Here is a 14,456-nt window from a genome sequence, read left to right on the forward strand (position 1 = left end):
ACCAGTATCAATGAAATCCCCAGCGATGTGGTGCTAATTATTGATTGGTTGTCCTGTTCCGTTGATGACTTTAATCTGATTGGTTTCAAAAAGTGAGAGAAAAGGTGCACAAAGCCATCAAATAGCAACAGGCCTCTGATATTTTAGACGTTTGACTTTGGACATATGAAAAGAAAAGATGAAAGTCTTGATCAGCGTTCAAACTACACTATTTTAATCCGTTACTGAAGTGTTCTAATAACCTAGAACTGTAGACACTACTTGGCGTTTATATTATCATAAACTGCTTTATTTAGATCGGTATCTGTCATAATTACTTCAATTCCTTACAGAGGACGACCGCACTTCATATGTACCAGTTGACTTCGACTAGTACAGCTAGACCGTGTGTTGATTGTTTAAATAATATGATTATGATTTAAATTAATCCTAGAGCCAGTGCTGACAATAAATGCAACCCCCTACATCTGTCTATGAGTTTCTTCATATTTTTCTGCATACATTTTCAGATTTTAATCATCACTCTCAAATCTGCTAATTCCTCATTGATGGTTTTCATGCCTATTTATGGAGAATACTCATTATTACCAGCTATATATATATATATATATACTTTGTTTTCCATTGGTTTGAATATTTAATCTGTCAAATTAAAATAATGCAATCAAATAAATTATTGACTTAATAGAAAAGAGCCATGCTAATTAATGTGCTTAATTTATTTTCCAAATTGGAACTCATTTCCTGGCTTTAATAACAAGTACGGAACTGTGCCTGAGGGGGAAAACAAAATTGAAGTTTATCATTTTTAGATAACCAAACTTGTAGACTTGGGGTCTGCTGTTACTAGAATCTGTTATCCTCCATTTAATCCAGTTGGAAACAAAAAAATTTAAGATCACCGAAGACCTCAGCTCTGTATGGAAACAATAACAAATATCAAGCATCATGGTCTACCCCTCCGCCCCCATAAAACCATCATCTATAAATTATATTCCCCCGAAAAATCTATGCCCTCTCATCACCTGCACATGAAACCGAAGTGGGAGCTCGACTGATTGTGCAGAAACCTGACTCCTTACGACACGGACCTGCCTCAATGCCCCGTGGCGCATACAGACACACATTAGTCACCCGTATTCGGGGCTTGTCTTTCCGGCGACTCTCAGGCTGACAGAACGAGCTCCTCTGGCAGCTTTACATAATCAAAGGTATATATCATGCGTCGGGTAACAGGCCCAGCTGTCGGGCAGCCGTCCTTAGTGGGCAGAGCTGTGCGGGAGTATTTGCCCCTCAGCTGGTTGCCTGAAAGCTGGGCCGGTCTGAACCGCACTACAATCGCGGTGTCACGGTCCTCGGTGAACTCAGACGCTGCCACCCTTAGGTGCCCAAGACTTCGGTTTCCTCTTGGTTGCACTTTTAAGTCTCTCTACCTAGGGTTTTATTCTTAATTCATTATTGGTTTTGATTTAAGTTTTGGTATCCCTTTGGACCACTGGACTCTATTAATGATTTAATTAGACTACAGACTCAGGCACCATAACAATTGTATGTACGTGACCAAAACTTGAGCACTAGAGACCAAACTAACAGGACTTATTTTAGCTTTTGTCTGTGTGAAACTGAAACAAAAACTGAAACATCTACAACATTTGCACCTTCAAGGCCGAATTGGCAGAATATTGATTACACAATTCCATCATTCATAGACGTACAATTACAGTTTACAGTAATGCATGCTGTAGTTGTGTAGTAACTGCTTTATACAATGGGGGCTGTATAATTGTTAAGTGCATAACCGTTCTTTGTTAAACTGCTAATGTGCAGCTAATTTCTCTAGGCCAGTATTACTGCAGTGATTTATTTATATTTTTTTGCTACTGCACAAAATGCATTATTTCTGTGATCACTTAACTGCAATGAGGTAAGTGTGGCCTGTTTCTGGCCCCATACCAAAATAAGCAGCTCCATTTAGTGGCCCAGGAGACATAGTGTAGCTTTGATTCTGACTCACACAAATGGTAATGGTTTGTCGCCATGTTAAAACATAAAACAAAAAACCCCAGTAGTCTCCTTTGCAACGCACAGATTGCCGTCCATTTCATCTGAATGTACTTCAGTCGCACATAAACCTGAATATTAAATGTGAGGAACGTCGCTTCACACACACAGCGAAGGACATTTTCTGTCGTATAACATTTAAGGTAATTGTTGGATTAGCCGTTAGCTGATGTAAATAGTTTCATGTTGTTGTTTTATTTTTGCCCCTTAACTGATTTTGACAATTGAGAGACAGCAACTGAGTTTCGATTGTGAACTGTTGGATGTTTGGATCATTGACTAACGGGAAAGAAAAACAGATGAATCATTGTTTGTGACAATGTTGTGGAAATAAATATGCATCTCCATAGTCCAGTCAACCTGTAACAGAGAACATAACCAGCTACCAAATAAAGATAAGCAAATCTCCATTTAAATTACTGATCAGGGTCAGAGATGTGCGGTCAGCTTTAAAACGATGATCTGGGAGATGTCACATGAGGTGGAATTGGAGAATAACAGTGGCTTTGTATTTCCAAGGTTGTCATCTCAAATTGCCACTTCCCTGAATGAATGAGGGGCACGGGGGCGGCTAGGTGAAGCTTGTAGCTTTGTGTGAGATTTCAATCTAGGCTTCTGCAGGTCTCGCCCACATCAGCATATCTCCAGTGAAAGGATCCTTACAGTCTGTTACATACCATCTGTTTATACACTGGAACAACCTGCATGTCTTCAAGCTGCCCTTATGAGAAAATCTTCCCTGCTTCCCTTGTTTATACAAAACACGCATATGCAGGTCTATATGTGTGTTTGTCTGTGTGTGGACATGAGAGCATAAGAAAGTGTATGAACTAGAGGCGGCCATTAGCCCCAGCGTGCTCGTTTGGTGTCCATTAATAACTAAGTGATCCAAGGATCCTATCCAGTCTATTTTTGAATGTTCCCAAATTGTCTCTTCAGCCACATCGCTGGGGAGTTTGTTCAGATTGTGACGCCTCTTTGTGTGAAGAAGTGTCTCCTTATTTCTGTCTTGAATGACTTGAAGCCCAATTTCTGTTTGTGTCCCCGCGTGTGTGTGTCCCTGCTGATCTGGAAAAGCTCCTCTGGTTTGATGTGGTCGATGCCTTTTCATGATTTTGAAGACTTGGATCAAGTCCCCACATAGTCTCCTCTGTTCCAGGATGAAAAGGTTCAGTTCCCTCAGTCTCTCTGAGTAGGACATTCCCTTCAAACCTGGATTAACTAACTCCATTTCAAGATGTCTCAAATAGAACAGGAAGTCAATTTGATTTCTCAAATTGACTTCCTGTGGAAATGCTGTATGTTTTGTATGGACTTCCTGTCTATTTCCAGGTATCTCTAATTGACTTCCTGTCCTACTTGAACTATCACGAATACAATTCAATTTATCTCAAAGAGAACAGAAAGTCAACTGGAGATATCTTGAAATTGGGGTTAATTTGAGATATCTTGAAATGGAGTTAGTTTGAGATCAGTTGTATTTCAAGACATCTCTTAATGACAGTTTGGCTTGCTGTAATTAAGTATTTTATTTTAATTATTATTGCTGTTCTTGTATTATTACTACTACTACTTCTACAAAGAGTTTGCAGTTTCAGTGCCCAGAGGAGAGAGTTGGCATTAAGTCAAAAGCAGCTGGCATACGTTTCTGAATGATTAAATATGGCTTAACACAGTAAGTGATTTAACCTTAAAAAAATATCAAAAGTGAAATTCAGTTTAAGTGGCTAGAACACCGTAGGGCACTTTCCAAAGATTACACAATAGGAACAGTATCCATTCAACACAAGTAAACACATGCGCCTAGAAATGACCGACACAAAGCACCGTCTCGTGCACGTTATTGAATTAAACAGATGAATGGAGGAAAAAAAACTTTGAAAGTGAAATAAAGTACATCATCAATCCTTCTGTTTGCTCTGAACAAGTATTGTATTTTATTTATGTGCGATTATGTGTGATTTAATGGGTGTGGGCAGTTGATCAGTAGCAATTAAATGTATTGTATCTTGGAATCAGATGCGTCTTCCCTGGTTACTGTATAAATAAGATATTATTTTATAAATCGGCACTTTGAAATGGAAACAAACAGATACAAACAGATTATGTAATTAATACTAACTAAATTAATTAAATTCCTGAGAATCAGCCGCTTTTTAGTGTGCTCTGTTGAGATTCCTCTTCAGTAACCAGCTCTATGCAAATGGATGATTCCCACAGAGTGATGGATTTGCCATACAGGGCTGTCTCCTTTGTTTTATTCATTGCGGAGATGTTCCTGGATGGTATTGAGCTTAATATACGAGATCCTGTTACCAGAGGTCCTCTGTCTTTTAGATTTGTAATTCTACTTTAATTTGAAGGGCCCATTTTTATTACAGTGCTTCTCTATCAATTTGAAGAGTACATTCTCTAGTAAAATCCATAGGTGCCAAGGAATTTAGTTTCATTATGTGTCAGTCACCTTATAAAAGCTCGATTTATAAATTACGTCCTGGGCCCTAGAAGGGACGGTTTGATGTTAGTCTTGTGTCAGTTAATGCTGATGGATGTACACGGCCACATAAGTATACCAAGCGGTATAGATTTCTGAAAAACATTACATGAAGACCACTTCAAATCATTGTAAGCAAATTACACAACGACACAACATTGTCCATTATAATTACCAATGTCTTTGAACAAAAATGGTTTCACTTTTCGGAATCCCATAAGTATTTAGGATGACTGTATGTTTGGTTTTGTCCAAAGGTTTAGCAGGGTTTTCACTTTGACTTTGATTTTGATTGCTTTGAAGGCAGTGCGTTACAGGTCACACAGAAACAGACACTGAAATGTAAACAGATTTCCTGCAGGGACTCCATTTGTCAAAGTTGTCATCGGATTTCATTTGAGGCAGAATTAACTTGGGAAATTTTGTCAACTAGGCACAGACACTCCCAGAAAGTTGAGAGGATGTCAGAGAGCGTGAACAAATGATGAAATAAAATGTCCGTGTTAGCAGAATGAGCCAAGATAGTGTGAGTAGCATTTCACACAGACCCACTGATGTCCGGCAAACATAGCAGGCCTCTTAATTGATCATTACCAGGGTGTGCTGACTCTAACGAATGTCTTAATTGTTTTCTATCGGGTGCTGCAGTTAGTGTGCGCCCTACAATACCATCATGTAGTCAAGACACTAAAATAGTAAGAGACAAAGAGTGAATGCTTTTGCTTCCTGTGTCGTCCCTCGTCTCTGACACCACTGTTTTGTTTCCTCTCTCCTGCAGTGGGAGGAGGTGAGCGGCTACGATGAGAACCTGAACACAATCCGCACGTACCAGGTGTGCAACGTGTTCGAGTCGAGCCAGAACAACTGGCTGCTCACCACCTTCATCGACCGGCGCAGCGCCCAGAGGATCTACGTGGAGATGCGCTTCACGGTGCGTGACTGCAGCAGCATCCCCAACGTGCCGGGCTCCTGCAAGGAGACCTTCAACCTCTACTACTACGAGACGGACTCGGTGATCGCCACCAAGGGCACGGCCTTCTGGACCGAAGCGCCCTACCTCAAGGTGGACACCATCGCGGCCGACGAGAGCTTCTCGCAGGTGGACTTCGGCGGGCGGCTGATGAAGGTCAACACGGAGGTGCGGAGCTTTGGCCCGCTCACCAAGAACGGCTTCTACTTGGCCTTCCAGGACTACGGCGCCTGCATGTCCCTGCTCTCCGTCCGCGTCTTCTACAAGAAGTGCCCCAGCATCGTGCAGAACTTCGCCATCTTCCCGGAGACCATGACGGGGGCCGAGAGCACCTCGCTGGTCATTGCACGGGGCACCTGCATCCCCAACTCGGAGGAGGTGGACGTTCCCATCAAGCTGTACTGCAACGGGGATGGGGAGTGGATGGTGCCCATCGGCAGCTGCACCTGTAAATCTGGGTACGAGCCGGACAACGGGAATGTGTGCCGAGGTAAGGAACCGCTTTATCTATCAATCTGAGGCAGAGCAGTTTCAGAAACCTTGTCCCGCTTCAAGGAGCTCTACGTTTTGACTTCATTCTGGTGTTAATTGAGCGAGGATGTGCCACGAATTCACAGGGAAATGTAAACCGCTTACATCATTTATCCACATCTGTGTGGGGTGCTGCTAATGTTTACACTTTCCAATTAGGCTGAGCTTGTGGTTCACCACATCAATGTGTACGCATCACAATGGATTCACACACACTTTAACCGATATTCCTCTTATTTTCCCTGTCTTTCCATTACAGTTGCACTCAACAAATAACACCTAATTTACTCTGCTTTTCATCCCCGTCAACGTATACTTTTTCCTCTCTGTCTGAGGATAATCAAGTCTCTGCTCCATGTGGAATGTATTTAACTGCAAATTAAACTCCGCTCTTCATATTTCTGCCTGTATACGCATTTAATAAGCTCCAGAGAAACCTTTTAATTTCGAGAGGAGTTTAAAGGCTGGGACTGTAATGAGAACAAGCTCTTTGCATACCAGGCAGCAGCACCTGGGTGTGTTATCAGGCTATTCCCAGTCCTTTCTCCAACCCCGCCTGTTACAATTACCTCATCCTCCCTCCCAGCGAGTTATTTTCATTTTTATTATTTGAGCTTGGATATTTCCTGATGCTATGTCTTTGTTCTCTGTTAAAAAAGCACCACACCTGCTGTGCACCCAGAGTAAAGGAGTTAACATCACATCTTGTGCCTAGCTTTCAGATCTTGCTTTGCTTTGAAGGAGAAAATCCTCGTTTCTCAATTAAGAAATCTATTTTAATTAAAAGCAGAGCCGGTGTACCACAAGCGAGAGCCGCCTTCAAACTTAGATAAAACGAATGCGATTGAGTGTACGGAGCCCTAAGGGGTATTTACAGAATTCGCAGACGTTGCTAAAAAACTTTTCTTTACGGACTGTCCATCTACAAATCAAATTGGGGAACTGAGAACTCTCCATCTAGTCAGGCATATGGCATTTGGTTCACCTGGGTGGTGTGGCACATTGAACAAGCCACTTTGGCAACGTTTCAGCGGTGTTAAACCTGTACGTGAGCTTTAGACAAACCTAAGATGTCCCACAGATGTGTGCCTGACAGATTACATTGTTCCTAATGGGGCTGGGTACACATGTTGTCAGCAGGGGCGTCTGCTGTTCCAATTCCCCCAGCAAAGATTGTAGTGTCTCGGTGAGGTTTATTCAAAATGTAGCAGGAATACAAACATTTCCTTGCTCTTTTGTAAGGTATTAGGCAGCAGTGGGTAACCGCACTGGCTAAACCATTGTTGTTTTTAAATATTGATTGAGAAGCTCATGCTGACTAAAATAAACCACTCGGTCTGTGCTCTTTGGAGTGGCATTGGATTCCTATTGCGTATATATGTCCTGCTAATACACAGAAACAGCTGTGCGCTTCATTCAACACACGCACACGCACACACACACCGGACACACGTAGACACACACGCTCCAGGGTTCAGATAAAATTCCCGACTCGCTCCAAGACCTTCAGCATATTTGATTCTCCCAGCGCCAGTCGAGCCTCTGTTGAGAGCAGATAACATCGATCGATTGCCATCTGGAGTGATCGATATATAAAAATCATCATCTTCTAATTAAATACGAATCGTACCGAGATGCCCAGATCAAGTCCTTGTGTGACCTACATTTGACATAGGAGGGGACTAGCTGCAGGTGTATCCCAAATACTGACTTTATTCTACATATGTATGTATTGCTAGTGCTGTAAAAAGCAAGACTGTGGGGAGTTGGTTTATGACTCTATACTGCTTAGTTTGGAAAGTTAACAATATATCTGTAATGACTCTCTCATACATTGTATACATTGTGTGTAGCTCAATCCCAGGCAGATACCTACCTGTCAAAAAATATACAAAATTTATAAATTTGTACATGGTTTTTGATTCTGATGCAGAAGTACAAGGTATGGAATTGTCTTGTATATCTTAGACAGGCAGGGGATTGTAAGACACACTTAATATAAAAAAATACATTAATTAAAATATCATAAAATCAAAAGGTGTTTATACGTCCACAAATCATCAGCTTGCAGGCAAGTGTCTTTGCCAGGAATGTGGAGAGATTCTTCTGTACGGCATCAGTGATCTTTTCTCACGTCCTGTTGCTCTCTTTTTGTCACCGCGCTATATTTCTCCTGCTGACTTGTCCAGCTCCTCTCATAGTTTGATGAACAGCTAGTGTGTGTTTTTCCAAGGCAGGCAAAGGGGTCTGTTTTTGTGTCCTAAAAACACCCTTCTTCTGTTTTGAATCGGGAATGCTTTCAAGCTTCTCCCACTGACTGCATCAGTATCATTTTTATGGGGACAAATACGGGTTGATTTAGTTATTGATTGGAAACTATAATTGTTTTCGTGAGATGTAACATTTTCCTTTATCATAACAAGTAGAAAAACCACGACGACATTAAAAATTGTTTAATTATAGGAGGCTACACAAATTATGTAGAAAAAGGTTTCCCTAGCTGTAGAATGGCAGTTGCCTTTGACAAGTGAATGTTCCCCTCAGAGATGGTAATCTGAAATAGTATACTTAATTTAGTTCAGTATTTAAAACAATTAAAATTTTTGTCAGTTTCAGATTTTGAGTTTGAGAGTCCTTGTTCAAACAGTAATGATTTTGCTTACATTTACTGAGGATCTACGGAAGGTTAACATCGTTCAGCTAAAAGGACACTTTTTGTAGTGAAAGAAATTCAATACTAACTTAAACCTAAAATAAGATGTATTATTTGTGTTTTCTATATTTAGAAAGTTATTTATTTGACCGAGCTTTTAATGGAAATGTTTGGGAGGAATTTCAAACCTATGCAAATGAAAGAACATCAGAAAAAGCACAACATTTCAACAACAAAAAATATTCTTGTAAGAACTGATATATGGTAATAATCTTTTTGTCTTCTCTGATGAGGGTGATCTTTTAAGCAGAGTAGAATTAGGGAAACGATATACATGAGATAAAAGGTCTAAAACAGACAACAGACGCTACATTTATTTTTAAACAAACTCTCACAGAATCTGAAACAACACACTTCTCGTCAGACTTAATAAAGGTAGAACTCAGTTGCATCAATTATACGACTTCAGTTTGTTTGTTTTTAAAATAAAGATTCTGAATAGTAGGTAAAGAGAAAATAAAAATAAAAGGAATATACGGTAAAGCACAGTTGTTGACATAACTTTTTACTCTTGATCTTTAATCTTTATAAGAATTGACCTGTTCTCTCATCACTTGTAAAAGGTAAGTCACTTCTATCATGTCTATAACATTTTTTAGTTTGAATTCTAAGTAATTAATCCAAGTGAAGTTTCAGTTCGGTCCAATATCACTGAAGAGTTGTGCTTTTTGTGCCGCGGTCCTGATCGATCACCGCCTCTGTGTTGAGTGTCTGTGTGTAATAGTTTGTGTTTCAACATGACATTATTCTCCAGCAGCAGTCAGACTCCGGGATTCACCCTCGGTCAGGTTTCTTTTTTTTGTTTCTGCAGATTGAAATAATTGGTCCATATAGAGAGTGTTTCTTTGAAAAGGGGGTCCCAGGGGCTCTCATGTTCTCTCCCCCAATACATGAATGCAGTTTTTCCAGTCCGTGATTACAAAGGCCCTTTGAGAGTGAAATATTGTAGCACAGTTAATTCGCAGAGATCTGCCAGACTTCCCAGTCTACTGGGTACCTAAATTAGACTCCCTGCTGGGGCTTGTACTCTGGTGCTGTCTTTACCCGCTACTTTAATGGCAACAACGGTGGGGGGTACGAGAACAGACTTTCAAGGGGAGAGGCGGGGGGTGGTAGGGGGTAATTACGAAGCTGAATAATGGACTGTTAGTTACTCACTTCCACTGCATTTCCCCTCTTTGGACTATCTTAAAAAATAGCTTTACCTTTTCCCAATTTGTCTTTTTCTTAGGACTCATGGTCTTTGTTTACTTAATCATTCAAACCAAGCTCAAACACCCAATATCTTTTGTTCTTCAAAAATGGTTTACCCTCGTACGGACACTGGAGAGATGCACAAGTGTCCTCCCGAAAACATACACTGTCGCGCTTTCCGCTTCTATTCAGACTCCGAGTCCACCCTGACAACCTCTGGGCTCTGGCCTTGTAAGGATGACTAATGCGGCTCTCGCTAAACACACCGGGGGCTCATATCGGCACCTGGTAAGCCACATGGGAGCTGATTGTGTGAAAAGATAAGCCAACCCTGGCAAAGTTAGCCCACCCATCCCTCAGCGCCGGTTCCCCACCACTTCTTGGTCGGCCTTGACTTAGCCCTTATTGGAGCCAACACTGTGTGGTCTTTAGGGTACGACCTCTCCTTTAAGCTGAGTTTTTAAATTTATAAATCACACACAGGCGCTGTTATATCAAACGGACTACCTAAAGTGTAATATGTGAGTTGCCCTTTGACTTTGTGGTCTAGTTCTACTTTGTGTCATTTGAGCCACATTTTCATGGTCTGTTCCCTTCACACATAAACATGCCCCCCAGCTCAAAGCAAGAGGCAATGTAAATGTTGAAACAAGACCCTGAGAACTAATTACTTCATCTTACAGTGAAAGTTAGGTCTGTTTTCCAAGTCCAATTCGTGCGCTAGAATCCCTCTGTAGGATTATGATTGGCAGACGGTATAATCTGCTTTGTGGAACCGACACAATTGAGGGAGACATACATTCGGAAAAGCAGACACTTAAAATGTTAAATTATAGAGAGGCATGTTGATAAATTGAACAGGCAGGCATACTGGTACTGTACAGAACATTTGCGAAAAGACCCGAAAGAGCAGAGTTGGAGAGAGCAGGACATGGGGGCTCGGGGGCTCACGGTGGCGGAAAACTAGTAGTACCGATAAAGCGCTCTCTCAGAAAGAGAGGAACAACAGAGGATGCGACGGGAGGTGGCAGCCCGGCTGGTCCCAGGGAACTCAATCCCCTCACCAACACCCCCTACTGTCTCACTGATGTTGACATAAGTAACGGTGCACTGGGAAGTGAGCACACACAGCGGAACGCGCCTTAAATCACACACTGCATGGCATGCTGCTCAGACAGCTGCGAAGGATGAGATTGTCTGCACAGGCACAGACCTGACACACTCGGAAGCCCATTGCTCTGCCATAATTGAGCCTCTGTCGCTCACCACCACTGTTGGTTTTCATAAATTGCAGACATGGATTTTGCGAGAATCTATTTCCCCAACAACATTTTTTTTTTCCCCCGCTTCCCTCAATCCAGATAGACAGGCTGTTGTTTTACCAGCAGAGATTTCGTGATTGGTGCACTTGCAGGAGATTGGAGAATACCTCCGGGATTGTGTTATTGTTTTTCTTATTTTTTTACTACTGTATTGTCATGTTTTTTGTAATGTTTTCCCTATAAGAGTGGATCCCGGTGACAGTGAAGTACAGACTCTGATTTTAGATAAACTGATACACAAACAGCAGCATTCATTTTACAAGGGCTGCCCAGAGAGAGGCATACAACATAAGAACATAAGAAAGTGTACAAACGAGAGGAGGCCACTCAACCCATCGTGCTCTGTGTTTCCCTGCTGATATGGAAAAGCTCCTCTGGTTTGATTTGGTTGATGCCGTTCATGATTTTGAAGACTTGAATCAAGTCCCCACATAGTATACTAGTAACTTGTGTCAATTAAGATGCCATTGTCCTTAGATGGACTTATGTGGCACCTTTTAAGAGTGAAAACCAGACTGTTGCAAATGCATTGGCAGCATTTGTGGGCATCCAATCCTCAATCAGCTTTCAAAGCCCAAAAGGACGATGAGAGACCTGGCACTGTTCTGCAGCTCTAATAATACAATCTTGTGTCACCACCTCTTTGAAAAGCGAGAGTTAATCCCTCAAGGACTCCTTCAACCAATATGCGATGTTCAGACCATAGAGAAGACATAGACAGGTACAGCATCTCTACACATCAAAGAAGGGGAAATTATTAAACACATTTCAGCAGGGATACATATCTGTCCACTGAAAATCTCCCAAAGGTTACTATAGGTTGCCCATAGTTCCAATCAATTAAAATTGATTGGCAATATAACTGGCCCGTAGCTTTGACTGGAAAAGCACAGACTAACGTTTAGATCAGTATCTTTCGGCAGGATTGGCGGAGGTGGGAGAAATGGTAAATGAATGGAGCCTAGACAGTACATAAAGACACGCCGATTGCACTTTTCATTGTATGACGCTTCACAGAGTGGGATATTTTGGTGCTGCATGACATCATTTTGATTACAGCGTGAATAAGACGTGAGTTTCTTGTAAATTAGGATGACGGCCGTCTGGAGCTCATTTGAATGAAAACATTGGCACGATAGTCATGAAGAGGCTATTCTTGTCCACCTTCTCTTAGATGTTTGTTTGCTTTATCTATTTCTGACAGAAGATTAGGATTATAACTTGTTGAGGGGAGCTGGTGATTTCTGGTGATTGTGACTGCACGTTTTCAATGTTTTAAAGGATCCAGTGTCCAATTACATAGTACTGGAGTGGACAAGCCTACACACAGAGACAGTGCTTGAGGATTCAGTTCTATGGCGTTGTCCAGATGCCCTTTTATTTCCTTTCTTTGTCTCACTGGGGAGAGAAATGATCTTCCTGTTGAACACATCCCTGTGTATGGGCAGGAATGACCTCAGACCGAGCCACTTCCGGGCAGGATGATTACGTCCGTCGCAAGGAAAGGAACTCTGATCTCCGGCAGGTCTTTGGGTCAGTTTACATGAATACAGCAGAGGACTCTCACCATCCTGTCAGGAGGATAATGCACAGACCCACAACACACTACCCCTGCTGAGATCTGTATCTTTCACTCACAAGTGACAAGTGTGTCGGCTGGGGAAATAATCATTCGTAAAATAATAACATGAACTTGCTCTGCACATGAAAAAGAGAGAGAGAGAGAGAGAGAGAGAGAGAGAGAGAGAGAGAAGAGAGAGAGATTCACCGGAGCTTTACATCTGACAAGTATCTTGTGCCAAGTTGGTGTCTGTCAGGTATTTAATAAGAATTTCACAGATCAGCCTGATGTCTAATTAATCGTGAAAACAGGTATCGGATGTTACATTAAAAAGCCCCTTCTTCCTTCCTTGCTGTGGCTGGTAATCTCTCACACACCCTCCCATCCTCTGGAGTTTTGTCTGTTTTGTCTGTTTCTCTGCATAGATTCACCAGAGAATGCAATTGTGAATTCTACCATTTCACAAATAGTATTGCAAGACAACACACTTGAATACATCAGAGGGGGGTGCAACTCACTCAGTTGGTGCCGCAACCAAGAGATCTGTGTCCACACAAATAATATTTCCTCCCAAAGATGTTTATTATTTCATGAGTTACATAAGAACATAAGAAAGTGTACAAACAAGAGGTGGCCATTCGCCCCATCGTGATCGTTTGGTGTCCATTAATAACTAAGTGATCCAAGGATCCTATCCAGTCTGTTTTTGAATGTTCCCAAATTGTCTCTTCAGCCACATCACTGGGGAGTTTGTTCAGATTGTGACGCCTCTCTGTGTGAAGAAGTGTCTCCTGTTTTCTGTCTTGAATGCCTTGAAGCCCAATTTCCATTTGTATCCCCGGGTCCGTGTGTCCCTGCAGATCTGGAAAAGCTCATCCAATAATTGTTTTTGGATGAACTGATGTAATATCAAGCATATTTTCGGTGAGCTATTTAATATACTATTAAAATATTACAACTAATCTGCATACATAACGTAATGGTGCATTGTGTTATGTAGCACATTTGGCAGGTGTAGCTAAAATAGGATGAATTTTGGTCATTAAAAGCAGACCATATTTGTAATCTGTGGCAAAGAGTCATCTAGGGGCACTAGAAGTGCATAGGATGCATAAATATATGGCCAAGGAGAATAGCTCGTTTTAGGTTAACTTAAATTGAAAACAATGTTGTTGAAATTCTTTTTTTATATTTCTTTCCATCTCCTCGGGCACTTCTATAAGTAATCGTAACTCAATTCATCGCCCGCTTTCTCAGTCAAGCGGAGATATCCCATAACTGTAACTACCATCACCGCCATCGAGGTCAATGTAGGCCGCGCTCTTTGAATAACACCAATTTAGAGTACTTTGGAAGGAGAATCTGTGATTTGTAGATCTGAACTGGAGATATTTGTTCAGCCAGCTTCCACAGCAACCCCCTGCTGGACAGAGAAATATTCAAGGGATGTGATGCTGATTGCCTTTATAGTACAGTTACTCAGAATCTTACAGAATTGTTTTGTCCATTGTTCCCCCAGTGGATCAATCAAACAGTGTAGTTATTACCATGTTATTAACATCATATTAATATAGTACATGTTATAAAGGCTGTATTAATGCATGTATAAT

General features: G+C 41.4%; 1 protein-coding gene across 2 annotated transcripts in view; it reads left to right on the top strand.

Moving 5' to 3' along the window:
- The window catches only part of ephb1 (EPH receptor B1), a 197,900-nt gene that overhangs the window by 78,248 nt on the left and 105,196 nt on the right, over positions 1 to 14,456 (top strand). For both annotated transcript variants that reach the window (XM_066709787.1, XM_066709788.1), the window contains exon 3: positions 5,334 to 6,015. In XM_066709787.1, the coding sequence (XP_066565884.1) occupies positions 5,334 to 6,015 (682 nt within the window). The remainder of the gene's footprint in view (positions 1 to 5,333; positions 6,016 to 14,456) is intronic.

This window comes from Amia ocellicauda, chromosome 7 (assembly GCF_036373705.1).
Source record: "Amia ocellicauda isolate fAmiCal2 chromosome 7, fAmiCal2.hap1, whole genome shotgun sequence".
In the NCBI taxonomy this organism is placed as follows: Eukaryota; Metazoa; Chordata; class Actinopteri; order Amiiformes; family Amiidae; genus Amia; species Amia ocellicauda.